Source organism: Fundulus heteroclitus, chromosome 24 (genome assembly GCF_011125445.2).
Source record: "Fundulus heteroclitus isolate FHET01 chromosome 24, MU-UCD_Fhet_4.1, whole genome shotgun sequence".
Taxonomy (NCBI): Eukaryota; Metazoa; Chordata; class Actinopteri; order Cyprinodontiformes; family Fundulidae; genus Fundulus; species Fundulus heteroclitus.
In genome coordinates, this window is record NC_046384.1 from 3,516,749 (window position 1) to 3,539,991 (window position 23,243).

The following is a 23,243-nucleotide window of genomic DNA, read 5'->3' on the forward strand; positions in this document are numbered from 1 at the left end:
TACAGTTACTTCCGGAAATATTAAGAATTACAAATTTAGTTACATTTTTTTTAAAAATATAAAGAAAAACCTTTGCAAAATATGTACTGATATTTTTATTGCTTCGCGCCAACATGTGTTGTGAAACTGCAAAACTTTGTCTAAAGTGGAGAATCAAACGCGTGTCTACACAGCTCAGCGTTCACAGTGTTGCGTTCGCGAGCGTCGGAAAGCTATGGTGCATTCAGGAGCATGGGACATTTCAGTTTTACAATGAAAAAAAAGGCAGAAAACGGAACAGAACTTAACTCGTACAATAATGTATTTATCCAGAAACAGTGTGGGCTTTCTTACAATACTGAATGCTCTATAACTGTATTTGTTATTTTTGATTATGCTAGCATCTGCTAGCTTTTTATAAAAAAAAAAATCTATAATATTACAGCAGCAAATTATCAAAGTTTTTCAAAGCCTGTAACAACTGTGCTGTCATTGTTTTACAGGGCAGAATTTGCATTTGCTGACTCTTGTCCTTTAACTACTGATGGATATACGGGAATAGAGTCATACAAGTGTCAATTCCCAATTCCGCTTTTTTAAGGTTCACATTCAGTTCTCAAAAATTAAATGTTGAACACGGGTCAATACTCATTAAAACCTTAAAGTAATCAAAAAGTAATCAAAAGTAATTAGTTACATTACATTTTAAACAAAGTAACTTGTAACTGTATCGGATTACATTTTTAAAGTAACTTACCCAACACTGTCCGTTAGATAGTTAAGCTCCTCCCACAGGTGACAGCTGTTACGTACGGAGCTGAGAGGTTTGATGATCCGACTTTAACTTCTGAGGCCTCTCAGCGTTTCGCCGCCGCCTCGTCCGCCCATCACCTGTCAGATTATGGCGTCTGCTTTCTCCCCGACATTTACCGGTTCTCACCAATCCTGGCCTCCACTTGCACTCCCAGGAGTAATTAGAGACTGACGGGTGTCAGGGCAACACTCCTCGCATTGTCTCCTAGGCTGGTGCTTTATTTCCCACATTTTATGCACTGCAAAAACGGATTCTTAAAATTAGTGTATTTGTCCTTGATTTGAGCAGGTAAATAAGATTATCTGCCAATGGAATGAGTATTTTGACCCCTAAAATAAGATAAATAGATATCCTGCACTTGAAATAAAATGATGGAGATCAATTGTTCCTATTTTAGGTGCAAAAATCTTATTCCATTGGCAGATTATCTTATTTACCTGCTTAAATCAAGGACAAATACACTGATTTTAAGAACATTTTACTTATTTATAGTTCCGTTTTTGCAGTGCAGCGCCCCGGTTCTGCACTGCAGAAAACGGACCTAAAAATAAGTCAAATGTTCTTAAAGTTAGTGTATTTGTCCTTGATTTAAGCAGGTAAATAACATTATCTGCCAATGGAATAAGTATTTTGACCCCTGAAATAAGATAATTAGACATCCTGCACTTGAAAAAAGATGATGGAGATCAATTATTCCTATTTTAGGTGCAGAAATCTTATTCCATTGGCAGATTATCTTATTTACCTGCTCAAATTAAGGAAAAATACACAAATTTTAAGAGCATTTTACTTATTTTTAGTTCTGTTTTTGCAGTGCGTCTGTGGATGTGAGATCTGCGGTGGAGCCGTGAGTCTCTACGGTTACTAATTGCTGATAATTCCTTACAATCATGACGAGCGTGACCCTGCTGCCCCTGCTTGGCCATAATTAGGCCTGTTTGGAGGCTTGTTCTCACGCAACAACCACCGAGGAAAACCCGGAGCTTCCCTGTGAACCATAAAGTCAGAGGTGTCTTTGTTGCACTGCAAAAACGAAACTAAAAATAAGTCATATTTTCTTGAAATTAGTGTAATTAGTGTAATTTTTGGCAGTGCAGGCTAAGATCTGGCACCAGAGATGAAACCACACTGCAAAAACAGAACTAGAAATAAGTAAAATATTCTTAAAATTAATGTATTTGTCCTTGATTTGAGCAGCTAAATAAGATTATCTGCCAATGGAATGAGTATTTCGACCCCTAAAATAAGATAATTAGATATTCTGCCCTCTAAATAAGACTATGGAGATGAGTTGTTCCTATTTTAAGTGCAAAAATCTCATTCTATTGGCAAATCATCTTATTTACCTGTCTGAATCAAGGACAAATGCACTCATTTCAAGAAAATTTGACTTATTTTTAGTTCCGTTTTTGCAGTGTGGGGGTCCCTCCATTATGTGCTGGAAGCATCATGCTGAGGGCCTGGTTCACTGCCAGCAGCACTTCTTCTCACCGGGTTAATGAAGGACGACTACCTCCTGATTCTTCAGCTTTAAAAACGGTTCTGAAACTCATCCCTACCGGTTCTGGGAGATATAAACTGGGCCGACATTCTGGATCTCAGAGTTCCTCTATTCCAGGTCTGTGCCAAGAAAAGCAGCCAGAAAGCTGCCAGACGCTCGTCAGTGGGCGGGGGAACATGAAGCCTCCTGCTGAGGGGCATTTATCCAGATATATTGTGCATTTAAAGCCAAATATTTACTTTTCAGGATCCCAGCCATGATTTTCACCGTCTTATGCCGATGACGAGTGAAGCGGACCTGCAGGCCCAGACGAGGCACCTGCTGCACTGCAAAAACAGATCCAAAAATAAGTAAAATGTTCTTAAAATTAGTGTATTTATCCTTGATTTGAGCAGGTAAATAAGATTATCTGCCAATGTAATGAGTATCTTGACCCCTAAAATAAGATAATTAGACATCCTGCACTTGAAATAAGATAATGGAGATGAATTGTTCCTATTGTAAGTGCAAAAATCTTATTCCATTGGCAAATCATCTTATTTACCTGCTCAAATCAAGGGCAAATACATTCATTTTAAGAATATTTTACTTATTTCTAGTTCCGTTTTTGCAGTAATGGTTTCACCTCTGGTGCCAGATCTTAGCCTGGACCCTGCACTGCCAAAATAGACCTAAAAATAAGAATTTTTTTCTTCAAATTAAACTATTTGTCCTTAATTTGAGCAGGTAAATAAGATGATTTGCCAATGGAATAAGATGTTGGCACTTAAAATAGGATTAATTCATCTCTGTCATCATATTTAAAGTGCAGTATGTCTAATTATCTTATTTTAGGGGTAAAAATCTTATTTACCTGCTCAAATCAAGGACAAATACATTATAATACAGAATATTTTACTTATTTTTAGTTCTCTTTTTGCAGTGTGATCCTTCTTTCAGTGTGAGGAAGACGACGACGACAGACGCACGTTGTTACAAGTAATAAGAAATTTATTTTCCAACAATTACAAATGACAAAAAATATCTCAAAAGCGTATTGATATGTTACATGGACTGTACAGGGGGTCGCATGGCGTGTGCTTCAGTCTAAACAAATTCAAGAGCTAACAAAAAAAACCCAACTAGGAATATTTAAGTACTCTGATGAAAAAATAGGACATATTTAATGTCTAAGTAAAAAATAGAAAAGAGTTTGTCTGTTCTACGGACTGATCGCATACCCTGAAACAGTGTTTAGGCCTCTTTTTAACTGTCACAAAGTCATTTACAAACACAAACATGACGGCCTCTTTGGTTCCACGATTACATCTGAACACAACTCACTTTGCTCCCATAAAAAATAGCTTCTTCTTTTAGATTTTAACCCATGGCAGTTTCTATGCATTGGATCCCATCATTATGCTACTGCTCAGTGCAAATATTCTAACAAGTGGCTTTGACTGGTGGGGAAACGGATCTACAAATAAGTAAAATGTTCTTAAAATTTGTGTTTTTGTCCATGATTTGAGCAGGTAAATAAGATTATCTGCCAGTGGAATGACTATTCTGACCCCCTAAAATAAGATAATTAGATATAATGCACTTGAAATAAGATGATGGAGATAAATTGTTCCTATTTTAAGTGCAAAAATCTAATTCTATTGGCAGATTATCGTATTTACCTGCTCAAATTAAGGTAAAATACACACATTTTAAGAGCATTTTACGTATTTTTAGTTCTGTTTTTGCAGTGTAGAGTGGCAGGAGAGGCGGGGGTCGGGCGTGGGCCAGCAGATAATAAGCAGGAAGTGGAGCTCAGGTGATGCAGAATAAGGCCTGAGAAAAGCACGGCGCTCTCAGTGTGTCTTAAAGTGTGTTAGCGCGCTCCGCCGGGCTTTAGACGGCCCGGTTCCGGCGCCACATCTGGGTCGCAGCTCGCCTCGGGTTCTCCTCTTTCAGACTTTATTTATAGCTAGGTCAGTCTCTGAGAAGCTCACCTGTTTCATGAATGAACGCTGCTTCTGATTGGATTTATAAAGCGTGCCTTTTTTTTTTACACGCGCCATGGCGGAAGTCCCAGAGCCGGCTGGTTAACTGTAAACGTTAATTGGACGATGATTCAATAACGATATATATCGATCAGTAGGCGTGTGGTTCAATATAAAAAACAGGGTTCAATAAAAAGTTCAATTAAAGAGCCAATCATGTAGGTTAATACTGCACTGCAAAAACTGATCTACAAATAAGTCAAATGTTCTTAATATTTGTGTATTTGTCCTTGATTTGAGCGGCTAAATAAGATTATCTGCCATTGTAATGAGTATTTTTACCCCTAAAATAAGATAATTAGACATTCTGTACTTGAAATAACACGATGGAGATGAGTTGTTCCTATTTTAAGTGCAAAAATCTTATTCCATTGGCAGATTATCTTATTTACCTGCTCAAATAAAAAAAATACTCTAATTTCAAGAAATATTTTCTTATTTTTAACTCTATTTTTGCAGTCTTTATCAGTAGATTATAGAAAAAGCTGGGAACTAAAAAAAAAAAGTAAAATTGTCTTGAAATTAGTCCGTTTGTCCTTGGTCTGAACAGGTAAATAAAATTATCTGCCAATGGAATGAGTATTTTGACCCCTAAAATAAGATAATTAGACATCCTGCACTTGAAATAAGATGATGGAGATGAATTGTTCCTATTTTTAGTGCAAAAATCTTATTCCATTGGCAAATCATCTTATTTTCCTGCTCAAATCAAAGATACACTAATTTTAAGTAAATATTACTTATTTTTAGTTCCGTTTTTGCAGTGTACAGTTATTGCATCCTCCCAACCAATCACAAACCTCTGTTTTTCTTTTTTAACACTTACAGTTTTCATAAAAAAGTTGGTTTGAATCCGTTTGTTTAAAATTGGCTCATTAAGCAACAGCAAAAAATGGCCAGGACTGCACTTAAAATGTATATTTTGAATTATTTTGATAATTCTGGATATCGATCAATATGATTTCTATTTTATCGATATGCTTGTATTCTATAGGAATGCTGGTCTACAGGCTGGTGGACTTTAGAGAGACTTTTAAATAAACCATAAAATAATCTCTACTTCATGTTAAACATAAATGAACCTTAACAAATGAGACGTTGATTACATGAACGGACCTGTGGAGCTCCTCAGGGCCGTGTTCTAGTGCCACTGCACACTTTGATTGTCATTCCTACAAACTTTAATAAAAAATGGCTTTGAGCTTCTTCACCTTTGTGTCAAGTTCCCAAGACTTTTTAAAAAGGCCAGTTAGTCCATTTCTATTGTAATTATAGTTAAGGAACAATCAAATCCAGAGAATTTGCCTAAATAATGGGAGAAAATGTCATACACTGCAAAAATAGAACTAAAAATAAGAAACATTTTCTTGAAATTATAGTATTTTTCCTTGATTTGAGCAGGCAAATAATATTATTTGCCAATGGAATAAGATTTCTGCCCTTAAAATAGGAACAATTCATCTCCATGATCTTATTTCAAGTGCAGTATATCTAATTATTTTATTTTGGGGGTAAAAATATTCATTCCATTGGCAGATAATCTTATTTACCTGCTCAAATAAAGGGAAAATACATTCATTTCAAGAAGCTTCTACTTATTTTTAGTTCTATTTTTGCAGTGTAATTTGAGGCAATGGAACGGCTGCTGTGACTAACATGTTGCTGGATCAACCTCACAGGCACACATTATGATTTTAGTCATAACTTAAACCTGCAGACGGTTCAACGCTGACGTTGATTAAGTAAACGGTGGAGAAGGTCATTGTTATTTTCATTTAACACATAACCTTTGTTTGTTTTGTTTTTTAGATCCGGGTTCTGCACCAGTGGAGCTTTCCAGGTCAGATTAATTAGTTTAATCCTGGATTTGACAATAAAGTGTTTTGTTGCTTATATAGATGTGTACAGATCGTCTTTTTTTTATCTGAATCATCGTAAAAATGTCAAGAGGAACCCAAATAAAGGTTTGTCTGACTGATTCGGATTGATGATGTCACACACGGCGGACAACGCATCCTTTATCCCGGCTTTATTTGAATGATGCAAATTAATGACGCACTTTCTAAACTTTCTTTCTCGAAGCTCAAAGTAAATTAGTTGTAGACGCACACAGGAAACCGTTCCAACATGTCGTCTCCCATGAGAGGAAAGCGCCTTTTTTACACCTGGAGCTCCGCCCACGCCTCTGCCTGCCACGCCCACCTTTCAGGTAAAGGTTGTTCGTTCGCTCGGTTTGCTGGGGCACCTTCTACATTTTGCATAGCTCATGCGGCACTTTCAAAGGGGACTGTGGTCGGGGCTTATTAAAGGCAAATCAATCTGCAAGTGCTTTAAAAGTGTGCATGGGGGGGGGGGGGTGGATTGCAGAGCTGCACTGCAAAAACAGATATAAAAATAAATAAAATGTTCTTAAAGTTAGTGTATTTGTCCTTGATTTAAGTAGGTAAATAAGATTATCTGCCAATAGAATGAGTATTTTGACCCCTAATATAAGATAATTAGATATCCTGCACTTGAAATAAGATGATGAAGATGAGTTGTTCCTATTTTAAGTGCAGAAATCTTATTCCATTGGCAAATTACCTTATTTACCTACTCAAATCAAGGACAAATGCATTAATTCTAATAACATTTTGCTTATTTTAAGTTCCGTTTTTGCAGTGTGCATGGGACTGGATATGGCAACTTTAATGCAAAAACGGATCTAAAAGTAAATAAAAATTTTCTTAAAATTTGTGTTTTTGTCCTAGATTTGAGCAGGTAAATAAAGTTATCTGCCAATGGAATGAGTATTTTGACCCCTAAAATAAGATAATTAGACATCCTGCACCTGAAATAAGGTGATGGAGATGAGTTGTTCCTATTTTAAGTGCAAAAATCTTATTCTATTGGCAGATCGTCTTATTTACCTGCTCAAATCAAGGAAAAATACACTAATTTTAAGGAAATTTTACATATTTTTAGCTCCGTTTTTGCAGTGTAAGGAGGCGTGAGGAGAAAGACAGCCAGGAGGTTCCCCTGATGCCTCTAAGTGCTGCTGGGTGAGGGTCTGTGGCGTTAAGGGTCGATGTTTTCAGCGTTGCTAAGTGCAAGAAAACGATGTGTGACCCGGTTCCACAGAGTCATCGCCTCCAGGAACCCCAGTCTGCCTGACTTAGAGTCAGCGGCAGGCCAGAGGAAGGAGACATCTAAAAACGACTGATTCCAGAGAAATAACGAGACATTTCTCCCTAACCTGCAGGTCTGGAGCTTCCAGGTGCCTGGACAGCTCTGGATTGTCTGCGAATGATTGATGCCTGGGTTCAGAGCTCTGCTATGTGGACAGAAGTGCTGTAGGTTGGCAGAACTTTCCTAATGATTATACTGCTGGGTCTACCGATGCTGATTGTTTGCCGAGTGGATCAGATTTGGAAGATTGGACAGAAAACATAGCAACAAACATAAATATATATACAAGGTTTTTTTGTTTTTTTTGTGCAGGCATACATGCGAGTGTGTGGATCTGTGTGGGACGAGTTCATAAATATTCTGTTTTATATCCGCCGTGGAAGCGTCCATCTGCAGAGTCCTGGAGGGGGGAGTCAAGCGCAGCCGCACTCGTCCACGATCATGTTGGGCACGTCCCGCTTGACGATGTTGTACTCGTCGTCGAAGTAGAGCATGGACATGGTGCTGAGCTTGGTGGGGATGCAGCAGGAGTTCATGGAGCCGGGGCTCATGCCCCGCATGCGGTACTGGTTCACCACCGCCGTGTGGAAGGACGAGGCCGAGCCGGGGACGCCCGCCATGTAGGCCGGGCAGTTCCCCTCGCAGTAGTTCCCGAAGTAGCCCGACGGCGCGATGATCCAGTCGTTCCAGCCGATGAGCCGGAAGTCGATGTAGAACTGCTGCCGGCAGCACAGCGAGCTGCTGCCGTCGCACTCCAGCCCGCGCTTCCGGATGCGGTGCTTGGTGTCGGCCTGCCGGGCGCGCACCACCAGGAAGGGCCGGTGGGCGTCGTCGTCCGGGCTCATCAGCGCCGGCAGCACGCCCGCCGCCTCGCAGCCCTCGCAGCGCACGTCCAGGTTCTGCCGCCGCGCGCCGCTCCTCTGGAACGCCAGCCGCACGGCGTCCGTCAGCGGGAAGGTGTGCCAGCCGCTGCGCCGCAGCTCCACCCGCTTCTCCACCAGGTCCCAGCGGCTGCCCAGGCCCGGCTCCTGGTAGTACACCTTCACCGTCGCCCTGCGCTTGCCCCGCGGCTCGCCGCCGGTCGGCAGCAGCTTGAAGTAGAGCCAGAGGGTGGCCTGGGTCACGCGCAGGTTCTGGTTGCCCTCGTTGGAGATCAGGAAGAACAGGCTGGACCTGGAGGTGACCAGGTCATCTGTGGAGGATAGAGGAGGACAGGTGAGGACAGGTGAGAGACCAGGTGAGAGACCAGGTGGAGGATAGAGGAGGACAGGTGAGAGACCAGGTGGAGGACAGGTGGAGGATAGAGGAGGACAGGTGAGGACAGGTGAGGGACAGGTGAGGACAGGTGGAGGATAGAGGAGGACAGGTGAGGACAGGTGAGGACAGGTGAGGACAGGTGGAGGATAGAGGAGGACAGGTGAGGACAGGTGAGGACAGGTGAGGACAGGTGAGGGACAGGTGAGGACAGGTGGAGGATAGAGGAGGACAGGTGAGGACAGGTGTGGGACAGGTGAGGACAGGTGTGGGACAGGTGAGGGACAGGTGAGGACAGGTGGAGGATAGAGGAGGACAGGTGAGGACAGGTGAGGACAGGTGAGGACAGGTGAGGACAGGTGTGGGACAGGTGAGGACAGGTGGAGGATAGAGGAGGACAGGTGAGGACAGGTGAGGACAGGTGAGGACAGGTGAGGACAGGTGTGGGACAGGTGAGGACAGGTGGAGGATAGAGGAGACCAGGTGAGGACAGGTGAGGACAGGTGAGGACAGGTGAGGACAGGTGAGGACAGGTGTGGGACCAGGTGGAGGAAACTGATTCATCACGGCACGTTTTAAAGGCTTTACTCGGCTCCAGTGGAGCTTTGATTGGGTTAGGATTACACTTTATTTAACTAGAGAAAGCTGTTCCTGCATAACAGCAGTGAGAATGCTAATCTGCAGAATGATTTGAGGAGAAGATGCTGAAGAGAAGAAAAAGCTGAAAAATATTGAAGAATTTGAAAAATTAGAAGTAATTTGTAGTAGTAGTAGTATCAGTAGTAGTAGTAATAGTAGTAGTATCAGTAGTAGTAGTAATAGTAGTATCAGTAGTAGTAGTAGTAGTAGTATCAGTAGTAGTAGTAATAGTAGTAGTATCAGTAGTAGTAGTAATAGTAGTATCAGTAGTAGTAGTAGTAGTAGTAGTATCAGTAGTAGTAGTAGTAGTAGTAGTATCAGTAGTAGTAGTAGTAGTATCAGTAGGAGTAGTATCAGTAGTAGTACTAGTAGTATCAGTAGTAGTAGTAGTAGTAGTAGTAGTAGTACTAGTAGTATCAGTAGTAGTAGTAGTAGTAGTAGTAGTAGTATCAGTAGTAGTAGTAGTAGTAGTATCAGTAGTAGTAGTAGTAGTAGTACTAGTAGTAGTATCAGTAGTAGTAGTAGTAGTAGTAGTACTGGTAGTATCAGTAGTAGTAGTAGTAGTAGTAGTATCAGTAGTAGTAGTAATAGTAGTAGTATCAGTAGTAGTAGTAATAGTAGTATCAGTAGTAGTAGTAGTAGTAGTATCAGTAGTAGTAGTAGTAGTAGTATCAGTAGTAGTAGTACTGGTAGTATCAGTAGTAGTAGTAGTAGTAGTAGTATCAGTAGTAGTAGTAATAGTAGTAGTATCAGTAGTAGTAGTAATAGTAGTATCAGTAGTAGTAGTAATAGTAGTAGTATCAGTAGTAGTAGTAATAGTAGTATCAGTAGTAGTAGTAGTAGTAGTATCAGTAGTAGTAGTAGTAGTAGTATCAGTAGTAGTAGTACTGGTAGTATCAGTAGTAGTAGTAGTAGTAGTATCAGTAGTAGTAGTAATAGTAGTAGTATCAGTAGTAGTAGTAATAGTAGTATCAGTAGTAGTAGTAATAGTAGTATCAGTAGTAGTAGTAGTAGTAGTATCAGTAGTAGTAGTAATAGTAGTAGTATCAGTAGTAGTAGTAATAGTAGTATCAGTAGTAGTAGTAGTAGTAGTATCAGTAGTAGTAGTAGTAGTAGTATCAGTAGTAGTAGTAGTAGTATCAGTAGGAGTAGTATCAGTAGTAGTACTAGTAGTATCAGTAGTAGTAGTAGTAGTAGTAGTAGTAGTAGTACTAGTAGTATCAGTAGTAGTAGTAGTAGTAGTAGTAGTAGTATCAGTAGTAGTAGTAGTAGTAGTATCAGTAGTAGTAGTAGTAGTAGTAGTATCAGTAGTAGTACTAGTAGTAGTATCAGTAGTAGTAGTAGTAGTAGTAGTAGTACTGGTAGTATCAGTAGTAGTAGTAGTAGTAGTAGTATCAGTAGTAGTAGTATTAGTAATACTAGTAGTATCAGTAGTAGTAGTAGTAGTAGTGGTAGTAGTAGTATCAGTAGTAGTACTAGTAGTATCAGTAGTAGTAGTAGTACTAGTAGTATCAGTAGTAGTAGTAGTAGTAGTAGTACTAGTAGTAGTATCAGTAGTAGTAGTAGTAGTAGTAGTATCAGTAGTAGTAGTAGTAATACTAGTAGTATCAGTAGTAGTAGTAGTAGTAGTGGTAGTAGTAGTATCAGTAGTAGTACTAGTAGTATCAGTAGTAGTAGTAGTACTAGTAGTATCAGTAGTAGTAGTAGTAGTAGTAGTAGTAGTAGTAGTATCAGTAGTAGTAGTAGTAGTATCAGTAGTAGTAGTAGTAGTACTGGTAGTATCAGTAGTAGTAGTAGTAGTAGTAGTATCAGTAGTAGTAGTAGTAATACTAGTAGTATCAGTAGTAGTAGTAGTAGTGGTAGTAGTAGTATCAGTAGTAGTAGTAGTAGTAGTACTAGTAGTATCAGTAGTAGTAGTAGTACTAGTAGTATCAGTAGTAGTAACAGTAGTAGTAATAGTAGTGGTAGTAGTATCAGTAGTAGTAGTAGTAGTAGTAGTAGTAGTATCAGTAGTAGTAGTAGTACCATCGGTAGTAATAGTAGTAGTAGTAGTAATAATAACAGTTGTATCAGAAGAATTTCAAAAAATTAGAAAATTTTGAAGAATTTGAACAATTCGAACAATAAGAAGAATTTGAAGGAATATGAAAATTTGAAGGAATTTGTAGTAGTAAAAGTAGTAGTAGTAGTAGTATCAGTAGTACTACTACTAGTAGTAGTTGTATTAGTAGTAGTAGTATCAGTAGTAGTTGTTGTACTATCAGTAGTAGTATCAGTAGTAGTTGTTGTACTATCAGTAGTATCAGTAGTAGTATCAGTAGCAGCATTAGTATAATCATTAGTAGTAGTAGTAGTATCAGTGGTAGTATCAGTATCAGTAGTAGTAGTAGTAGTAGTAGTAGTAGTAGTATCGGTTGTAGTAGTAATAGTAGTAATATCAGTTGTATCAGACAGATTTGAAGGAATTCGGAGAATTTGAAAGATTTGAAGAATTTTAAGTATTTGAAAAATTTGAAAAAATTTGAAAAATTTGAACAATTTGAACAACTTGAACAATAAGAAGAATTTGAAAGAATTTGAAGGAATACGAAAAATTTGAAGAATTTGAAGGATTTTGCATTCATTTCAATGGGAGCAAAAAACGCTCAAAAAGTACAAATACTTCAAAAAGTATAAAAGGTACCATAACCATGAGATATAGCAGTAATGTCGAGAACGAGCCGAACGTTTTGGTACGAAAATCGTTGAAATCGGTTGAAGTATGCGGGAGTAGTTAATAATAAAAGTCGTTCCAGACTAGAAACAGGCCACCACAGCTACTGCCCCCTACTGGTGAACACAGGTAGCACGAGGACAGCCACAAACTATAACTGACGAGTTTCACCGACTAAAACTACAGCTTTAGTCGGGATTAATTAATTAACTCTTATCATTCACCCTGTTTGAGAATGGAGGGGGGGCGATTAGAGCGGCCAATTAAGCCAACGGCACGTTTTTGGACTGTGAGAGAGACTACCACTGAGAATTGAACCCTCAACCTCCCAGCAGTGAGGCACAGATGAGCAGTAGAAGCAGAACATGTAGCGTCTGCATTTTGGGGCTTCTTGCACTCAGATTCCCACAATGCATTGGGTTCATGCTAAACTTTCATCCGTGGAGAGGAGCCGACATTATGACACAGACGGCCCTCAGGGGGGAACACGGCGGTGGCAGCATCATGCTGGGGTCCGACCGGAGGTCCTAGTCAAAGTCCAGACCTGATCCGCTGGTTTATCATATATAATCTGGTTACTGACGGCTGTGATGTGACGCCACATTTAAAGACACGGCGTCTCAGCAGCCTGTTCAGGAAGCCTCAGTAGGACGCCTGTCTCTTTAAGAGGCTGGTTTAGCGCCATGTTTCACGATAAAACCTCGTTAACGTCACAAACCTGAGACGTGAAAATGGAAATTAAAGTCTAAAGTTGTCTTTAAACCTGCGATGGTCCAGCCTGTAGGTGGCGCTGCTGCCTGCCTGGCTGACTGCTGATGCCAACCAGGAGGAACTCAGGGCAGCCCTGCGTCTCCTCAGGAACCGGCCCCAGACCCCGGGCCCCGGGGAGACGCAGTCCTGCAGGAGGCAACAGAACCCAGATGTTTGGGAGTAGAACCTGCGCACCGATCAGATCATGAATAAGTTAGTCTGCAGGTGTCTGCTGGGAAGAGAAGAGCTGCTGCCTGGAATGATGAGGAGCTGAGGCTGTCCCACACTTCCTTGCTGCCGTTAGAACCTATTAGAACCGTCTGAGAACCACGACGCAGCCTTTATTACCTACTAGAACCTTCTCAGAACCACGCTGCAGCTTTTATTACCTACTAGAACCGTCTCAGAACCACGCTGCTGCCTTTATTACCTACTAGAACCATCTCAGAACCACGCTGCTGCCTTTATTACCTACTAGAACCATCTTAGAACCACACTGCTGCCTTTATTACCTACTAGAACCATCTTAGAACCACGCCACAGCCTTTATTACCTACTAGAACCGTCTTAGAACCACGCCGCTGCTTTTACTACCTACTAGAACCATCTCAGAACCACGATGCTGCCATTATTACCTACTAGAACCATCTCAGAACCACGCCGCTGCCATTATTACCTTCTAGAACCATCACAGAACCACGCTGCTTCCTTAATTACCTACTAGAACCATCTCAGAACCACGATGCTGCAGCATTTATTACCTACTAGAACCATCTCAGAACCACGCCGCTGCCATTATTACCTTCTAGAACCATCACAGAACCACGCTGCTTCCTTAATTACCTACTAGAACCATCTCAGAACCACGATGCTGCATTTATTTCCTACTAAAACCGTCTTAGAACCACGCCGCTGCTTTTACTACCTACTAGAACCATCTCAGAACCACGCCGCTGCCATTATTACCTACTAGAACCATCTCAGGACCACACCGCCACCTTTATTACCTACGAGAACCATCTCAGAACCATGCTGCTGCCTTTATTACCTACTAGAACCATCTTAGAACCACGCTGCTGCCTTTATTACCTACTAGAACCATCTTAGAACCACGCCGCAGCCTTTATTACCTACTAGAACCATCTCAAAACCACGCCGCTGCCATTATTACCTTCTAGAACCATCACAGAACCATGCTGCTTCCTTAATTACCTACTAGAACCATCTCAGAACCATGATGCTGCAGCATTTATTACCTACTAGAACCATCTCAGAACCACGCCGCTGCCATTATTACCTACTAGAACCATCTCAGAACCACGATGCTGCAGCATTTATTACCTACTAGAACCATCTCAGAACCACGCCGCTGCCATTATTACCTACTAGAACCATCTCAGAACCACGATGCTGCAGCATTTATTACCTACTAGAACCATCTCAGAACCACGCCGCTGCCATTATTACCTACTAGAACCATCTCAGAACCACGATGCTGCAGCATTTATTACCTACTAGAACCATCTCAGAACCACGCCGCTGCCATTATTACCTACTAGAACCATCTCAGAACCACGCTGCTGCCTTTATTACCTACTAGAACCATCTTAGAACCACGCCGCAGCCTTTATTACCTACTAGAACCGTCTTAGAACCACGCCGCTGCTTTTACTACCTACTAGAACCATCTCAGAACCACGATGCTGCCATTATTACCTACTAGAACCATCTCAGAACCACGCCGCTGCATTTATTACCTACTAGAACCATCTCAGAACCACGCCGCTGCATTTATTACCTACTAGAACCATCTCAGAACCACGATGCTGCAGCATTTAATACCTACTAGAACCATCTCAGAACCACACCGCTGCCATTATTACCTACTAGAACCATGTCAGAACCACACCGCTGCCATTATTACCTACTAGAACCATCTCAGAACCCCACCGCTGCCATTATTACCTACTAGAACCATATCAGAACCACGTCGCTGCCGTTATTACCTACTAGAACCATCTCAGAACCACGTCGCTGCCGTTATTACCTACTAGAACATCTCAGAACCACGCCGCAGCCTTTATACCTACTAAAACCATCTCAGAACCACGCCGCAGCCTTTTCTTACCTACTAGAACCATCTCAGAACCACGCCGCAGCCTTTATACCTACTAGAACCGTCTCAGAACCACGCCGCTGCTGCATTTATTTCCTACTAGAACAATCTCAGAACCACACTGCTGCCATTATTACCTACTAGAACCATCTCAGAACCACGACGCTGCATTTATTTCCTACTAGAACGTCACGGAACCACGCTGCAGCCTTTATTACCTACTAGAACAATCTCAGAACCACAACGCTGCCTTAATTGTCTACTAGAACCGTCTCAGAACCACGACGCCGCTGCCTTTATTACCTACTAGAACCATCTCAGAACCACACTGCTGCCTTTATTACCTAATAGAACCATTTCAGAACCACAACGTTGCCTTTACTACCTACTAGAACCGTCTCAGAACCACAATGCTGCAGCCTTTATTACCAACTAGAACGTCACGGAACCACGCTGCAGCCTTAATTACCAACTAGAACCATCACAGAACCACGCTGCAGCCTTTTTTACTCACTAGAACCATTTCAGAACCACGCCGCAGCCTTTATTACCTACTAGAACCGTCTCAGAACCACAACGCTGCAGCCTTTATTACCAACTAGAACGTCACGGAACCACGCTGCTGCCTTAATTACCTACTAGAACCATCTCAGAACCACAATGCTGCAGCCTTTATTACCTACTAAAACCGTCTTAGAACCACGCTGCTGCATTTATTATCAACTAGAACCGTCTCAGAACCATGCCGCTGCCTTAATTCTCTACTAGAACCATCTCAGAACCACAATGCTGCAGCCTTTATTACCAACTAGAACGTCACGGAACCATGCTGCTGCCTTAATTACCTACTAGAACGTCACGGAACCACGCTGCTGCCTTAATCATCTTCTAGAACCATCTCAGAACCACGCTGCTGCCTTAATTCTCTACTAGAACCATCTAAGAACCACAATGCTGCAGCCTTTATTACCAACTAGAACGTCACGGAACCATGCTGCAGCCTTAATTACCTACTAGAACCGTCACAGAACCACAATGCTGCAGCCTTTATTACCAACTAGAACGTCACGGAACCACGCTGCAGCCTTAATTACCTACTAGAACCGTCACAGAACCACGCTGCAGCCTTAATTCTCTACTAGAACCATCTCAGAACGACAACGCTGCAGTCTTTATTACTTACTAGAACCATCTCAGAACCATGGCGCTGCATTTATTATCAACTAGAACCGTCTCAGAACCATGCCGCTGCCTTAATTCTCTACTAGAACCATCTCAGAACCACAATGCTGCAGCCTTTATTACCAACTAGAACGTCACGGAACCACGCTGCAGCCTTAATTACCAACTAGAACCATCACAGAACCACGCTGCAGCCTTTTTTACTCACTAGAACCATTTCAGAACCACGCCGCAGCCTTTATTACCTACTAGAATCATCTCAGAACCACAACGCTGCAGCCTTTATTACCAACTAGAACGTCACGGAACCATGCTGCTGCCTTAATTACCTACTAGAACCATCTCAGAACCACAATGCTGCAGCCTTTATTACCTACTAGAACCGTCTCAGAACCACAACGCTGCAGCCTTTATTACCAACTAGAACGTCACGGAACCACGCTGCTGCCTTAATTACCTACTAGAACCATCTCAGAACCACAATGCTGCAGCCTTTATTACCTACTAGAACTGTCTCAGAACCACGCTGCTGCATTTATTATCAACTAGAACCGTCTCAGAACCATGCCGCTGCCTTAATTCTCTACTAGAACCATCTCAGAACCACAATGCTGCAGCCTTTATTACCAACTAGAATGTCACGGAACCACGCTGCAGCCTTAATTACCAACTAGAACCATCACAGAACCACGCTGCAGCCTTTTTTACTCACTAGAACCATTTCAGAACCACGCCGCAGCCTTTATTACCTACTAGAATCATCTCAGAACCACAACGCTGCAGCCTTTATTACCAACTAGAACGTCACGGAACCATGCTGCTGCCTTAATTACCTACTAGAACCATCTCAGAACCACAATGCTGCAGCCTTTATTACCTACTAGAACTGTCTCAGAACCACGCTGCTGCATTTATTATCAACTAGAACCGTCTCAGAACCATGCCGCTGCCTTAATTCTCTACTAGAACCATCTCAGAACCACAATGCTGCAGCCTTTATTACCAACTAGAACGTCACGGAACCACGCTGCAGCCTTAATTACCAACTAGAACCATCACAGAACCACGCTGCTGCCTTAATTACCTACTAGAACGTCACGGAACCACGCTGCTGCCTTAATTATCTTCTAGAACCATCTCAGAACCACAACGCTGCAGCATTTATTACCTAATAGAACCGTCTCAGAACCACAACGCTGCAGCCTTTAATACCAACTAGAACCGTCACAGAACCACGCTGCTGCCTTAATTACCTACTAGAACCGTCACAGAACCACGCTGCTGCCTTAATTACCTACTAGAACCATCTCAGAACCACAACGCTGCTGCCTTAATTACCAACTAGAACCGTCACAGAACCACGCTGCTGCCTTAATTACCTACCAGAACCTTCACAGAACCGCGCTGCAGCCTTAATTACCTACTAGAACCATCTCAGAACCACAACGCTGCAGCCTTTATTACTTACTAGAACCATCTCAGAACCACGCTGCTGCATTTATTATCAACTAGAACCGTCTCAGAACCATGCCGCTGCCTTAATTCTCTACTAGAACCATCTCAGAACCAAAATGCTGCAGCCTTTATTACCAACTAGAACCATCACAGAACCACGCTGCAGCCTTAATTACCAACTAGAACCATCACAGAACCATGCTGCTGCCTAAATTACCGACTAGAACCATCTCAGAACCACGACGCTGCCTTTATTACCTACTAGAACGTCACGGAACCACACTGCTGCCTTAATTATCTTCTAGAACCATCTCAGAACCACGACGCTGCAGTATTTATTACCTAATAGAACCGTCTCAGAACCACGCTGCAGCCTTTATTACCAACTAGAACGTCACGGAACCACGCTGCTGCCTTAATTACCTACTAGAACCATCTCAGAACCACAACGCTGCAGCCTGTATTACCTACTAGAACCTTCACAGAACCACGCTGCTGCCTTAATTACCTACTAGAACCATCTCAGAACCACAACGCTGCAGCCTGTATTACCTACTAGAACCTTCACAGAACCACGCTGCTGCCTTAATTACCTACTAGAACCATCTCAGAACCACAACGCTGCAGCCTGTATTACCTACTAGAACCTTCACAGAACCACGCTGCTGCCTTAATTACCTACTAGAACCATCTCAGAACCACAATGCTGCAGCCTTTATTACCCTCTAGAACCTTCACAGAACCACACTGCTGCCTTTATCACGTACTAGAACCATCTCAGAACCACGCTGCTGCCTTTATCACGTACTAGAACCATCACAGAACCACGCTGCTGCCTTTATCACGTACTAGAACCATCACAGAACCACGCCGCAGCCTTTATTACCTACTAGAACGTCACAGAACAACGCTGCTGCCTTTATTACCAACTAGAACCCTCTTAAAACCACACCGCTGCCTTTATTACCTACTAGAACGTCACAGAACAATGCTGCTGCCTTAATTACCAACTAGAACCATCTCAGAACCACAACGCTGCAGTATTTATTACCTACTAGAATGTCACGGAACCACGCTGCTGCCTTAATTACCTACTAGAACGTCACGGAACCACGCTGCTGCCTTAATTACCTACTAGAACGTCACGGAACCACGCTGCTGCCTTAATTACCTAATAGAACCGTCTCAGAACCACGCTGCAGCCTTTATCACGTACTAGAACCATCTCAGAACCACAACGCTGCCTTTCTCACGTACTAGAACCATCACAGAACCACGCTTCAGCCTTAATTATCTTCTAGAACCATCACAGAACCACAACGCTGCCTTTATCACGTACTAGAACCATCACAGAACCACGCTTCAGCCTTAATTATCTTCTAGAACCATCTCAGAACCACAACGCTGCAGCCTTTATCACGTACTAGAACCATCACAGAACCACGCCGCTGCCTTTATTACCTACTAGAACGTCACAGAACAACGCTGCTGCCTTTATTACCTACTAGAACCCTCTTAAAACCACACCGCTGACTTTATTACCAACTAGAACCATCTCAGAACCACGCCGCTGTCATTATTACCTACTAGAACCATCTCAGAACCACGCCGCTGTCATTATTACCTACTAGAACCCTCTCAGAACCACACCGTTGCCTTTATTACCTACTAGAACGTCACAGAACAACGCTGCTGCCTTTATTACCTACTAGAACCCTTAAAACCACACCGCTGACTTTATTACCAACTAGAACCATCTCAGAACCACGCTGCAGCCACTAGAACCGTACCACTGTTCTCCATTAAACCTGCTTAACCACTGCTGGTTCGTTTCTTTAGGGATAAATAAATGAAAATGAATCTATTCTCTTTGTTCTAAGCAGAAATAGAACCAGAACGTCCAGAACCAGCAGAACCAGCGTCTTTGGGCTTAACATGTTAGGAGATTCTTTAAAATAAACCAGGGTGACGTTCTAAGGGTCGCTTTCACATCCAGAACGTGCAGCTGGAAGAGAACCAGATCCCTGCTGCACCCGGTGCCGTTCAGGCCAAAGAAAAGTCTTGGTTCTGGCCCAGAGAACGGACCGGGCCCTGCAGCAGAACCACCAGGAGAACCAGAGAACGGACCGGGCCCTGCAGCAGAACCACCAGGAGAACCAGAGAACGGACCGGGCCCTGCAGCAGAACCACCAGGAGAACCAGAGAACGGACCGGGCCCTGCAACAGAACCACCAGGAGAACCAGAGAACGGACCGGGCCCTGCAGCAGAACCACCAGGAGAACCAGAGAACGGACCGGGCCCTGCAGCAGAACCACCAAGAGAACCAGAGAACGGACCGGGCCCTGCAGCAGAACCACCAGGAGAACCAGAGAACGGACCGGGCCCTGCAACAGAACCACCAGGAGAACCAGAGAACGGACCGGGCCCTGCAACAGAACCACCAGGAGAACCAGAGAACGGACCGGGCCCTGCAGCAGAACCACCAGGAGAACCAGAGAACGCTGCAGGTCTACTGGGATCTTTTCACCTCTCCTGTATTAAAACAGCAGGTTCTGGCAGCAGAACTCAGAGGATCTCCTCCTCTGGGTCATTAATGGAGCAGTTCTGCTGAGAACCCAGAGGGGAGCAGGAGGTTGTGGGTTTGAAACCAGCAGCACCGGACCTGCCTGTCTGTCTGTCTGTCTGTCTGAGGCTGGAAGGCTCCCAGCGGACTGCAGCCAGGAGCGGCTCGGTTCCTGAACGCACCATGATGATAAACTCCCTGACCGGGTTCTGTCCGCAGCGCATGAACGCAACAGAACCCCTGAAGTGATCAAAGGGTTATAGAGCCGCTGGTTTTAGCTGATTTATCATCTTCACCGGGTTTTAGCCTGATTTATCATCTTCACCGGGTTTTAGCGCTGAAACTGAACTTCTGCAGAGCTTAAATCCTGGCAGCCTCCTCCTGAGGGACAGCAGCCTGGACGCTGCGTCTCTCCTCTGGATCCACACAAAGCGCGCAGACTGCGCTCCTGGAGGAGGAACCTGTCCCGCTGCGCACCGCAGAGAACATCTTTATCAACCTGAGGCTTTTAATGTTTATCAACCTGAGGCGTTTATCGGCTAATTAAGCTTTCTGTGTGACGCTGCTGAGGTTCCTGCAGGCAGAGAGCGCAGCGGCTCCTGGGGAACCGGGAACCGGAGCCCAGGGTGGGAATAACTCCCGTTCTGGGCTCCTGCTGACCCGCTGAGAAGAACCAGGATGACGGAGCTCCTGTCACTGTCTGACACCAGAGGATTTCTCCGTTTTCAGCCGCTCTGCTGTGGGTCTGCCGCGCGTGGGGATGACGGGCATGCCCCGGGTCCCTAATCCTCTTTGTCTCAGACACAACACGCCGCCTCCCCGCAGGAGGCGCACCGCGCAGCGCTGACCTTTCTCGGCAAAGCTGATGATCTCGGAGCTCTCCTCCAGCACCTCGTTGCTCATCGGGTGCCCGTCCAGGTTGGGGATCTCCACGCGGCCGTCGTCGCGCAGCTTGCCGGCGTGCAGCTTGCGCAGCGCCGTCACCATGGCCGCCCTGGGCACCGGGTGCGTGATGTTGGGCCGCTGCCGCAGCTGCAGGCGGCTCAGGATGTGCCTCTTCACCGCCTCCAGGAAGTCCCCGTCCACGCGTCCTGGCTCCGGCTCCTCCAGGCGCGCGGACGCGGCGCAGGACGCGCAGGACTCCGGGTGCGCCGCCGCCGCCGCCTCGGCTTCGGGCGCGGCGCCGCAGCGCGCGGAGAGGACGCAAGCCAGGAGCAGAGCCAGTCGGAGGAGACAGTTAATCATTTTCTGAGTGAGTGGAACCAGTGGGGGGGAATCACATCCTACACAGGTCCTCTGGAGCCGGACGCAAACGGAACCGCGCTCTGGTGGCGCTCTGGAGTCAGCCCGAACCCGCTTCCAGACGTCCCGTCAACATGTTCCTCACAGGGAGCGGAGCCGCGTCCCGCCGGGGCATCCTGCCAGTCCAGAACCGAAGAGCCGCCTCTAGACGTTCACACCGGGTCCGCCGGGGAGCTGCGCGCTGCTGCTGCTGCTGCTGAGGAGGAGGAAGAGGAGGAGGAGGAGGAGGTCGGCGTGAGCGGGAGGAAGAGCGGGGAGCGCACCGAGGAGGCTTTCCATCCTGGCGTGCGTAAAACTGGAGACTCAACAAGCTGAAAACTTTTATATGGCTGAAGGGAGGAGGAAGAGGAGGAGGAAGGGGGTTCGTGGGTGGGCCAATCAGAAGAGAGAGAGAGAGAGAGAGAGAGAGATCTCAGATCCACCGAGCCTTAAAGAAGTCTCTCATCACAGCAGGAGCTTATTATTCTCACCTGGTCTGCTTCAAATGGACCAGGTGTGAATGCAGAACCTTTTCTGGTCCACTAACGGTCTCGGTCCGGTCCGGAACCACAGAGAGAGCTCAGCCGTGAGTGGCACCGGAACCACACCTGGGTCCCGGTGCCACTGTGGGGCGCGGCGCTGACCGACTGCCAGCAGCTGTGACCTCCATGGAGTATTTATAACAGAAATGCAAAAGCAGGATTTCCATAAATGCTTTGCCTCCGTTTCCGCCCCCCCCCCCCCCCCCCCCCCAGCTGGGCTGCTGCGGGTTCTGGTTCCCCTGCTGAAAGCAAACTGGACCCAACAAGCGGTCCAGAGGACTTTCCTGGTGTGGCTGCAGCCTTACAGACCCTGCAGGTGAACTTTGACCCCAGTCTCCAGCCTCTTAGAGCCCTGAAGGCTCCAGGAACCAAAGCGTGCCCACAGCATGATGCTGCCACCGCCATGCCCACAACCAGAACCAGAACCAGAACCAGGGGCGTGGCGCGTTTCAAAGGGCTCAGACCGAATGGTGGTTGTGTATCTGCAGGTTTATGATCACATATTTAGATTTAAAGAGAATAAATCAATAAAATGAGCTTAGTTGACCCTTTAAAAGCAGAGGCTCGGGTTTAAACTGTGTTCTCCGTTTCAGCCTGTGTCTCTGGTTTCTCTCAGGCCCAAAAACACCCACGGAGGTTCAGAACCCACTCCAAACATCAGCTGATCCACTTCCAGTGGCGCGCCCAGACATTTGTTAGTGAAAACTGTGAATCATATGAGCTCTGGGTTTGTTTTGCTGCTCCTGCAGCCACTGCGCATGCGCACGGCATGCGCTCTGAGCCAGGCAGCGCTCAGGCTCAGCAGGCAGGGACATGGCGCCATCTTTGGTCCGCCGGCTGGTGCTACAGGAGAACCTGCGGAGCGAAGCGGAACCAGCGGGTTCTGCTGCCTTGGTTAATGGGTCAGTAGGAGCTGGTTGGCTTTTTGTTGGTCCATTGTTCCGGTTCTGTTAAAAAAATGCAGAATAACATAAAATCTACCAATTATGTACATTTACATTTGCTTTATTTTAACTGAATTCACTTTATTTTTTTATTATTTATTATTTTATAACATTATTTTATTCAAGTTGATATTATTATATTTGGGGATTTCTGCGAAATCTTTTTTATTATTTTTTCTTCCTTGCTATTTTTTTTTTATCTGCTTATACTTTTAAACGGATGAGATGAAACTAAGAATGTGGTTAATGGGTCAGTAAGAGCTGGTTGGCTTTTTGTTGGTCCATTGTTCCGGTTCTGTTAAAAAAAATGCAGA

General features: G+C 44.3%; 1 protein-coding gene across 1 annotated transcript; it reads right to left on the reverse strand.

Moving 5' to 3' along the window:
• Positions 1–7,787: 7,787 nt before the first annotated feature.
• On the reverse strand, positions 7,788–21,816 carry LOC105924620 (inhibin beta B chain). Its single transcript, XM_036128325.1, has 2 exons — positions 21,011–21,816; positions 7,788–8,681 (listed from the first exon to the last, which is right to left on the reverse strand). The coding sequence occupies exons 1-2, from the start codon at positions 21,405–21,407 to the stop codon at positions 7,903–7,905; spliced, it is 1,176 nt and encodes a 391-aa protein (XP_035984218.1). The 5' UTR covers positions 21,408–21,816; the 3' UTR covers positions 7,788–7,902.
• Positions 21,817–23,243: the final 1,427 nt, after the last annotated feature.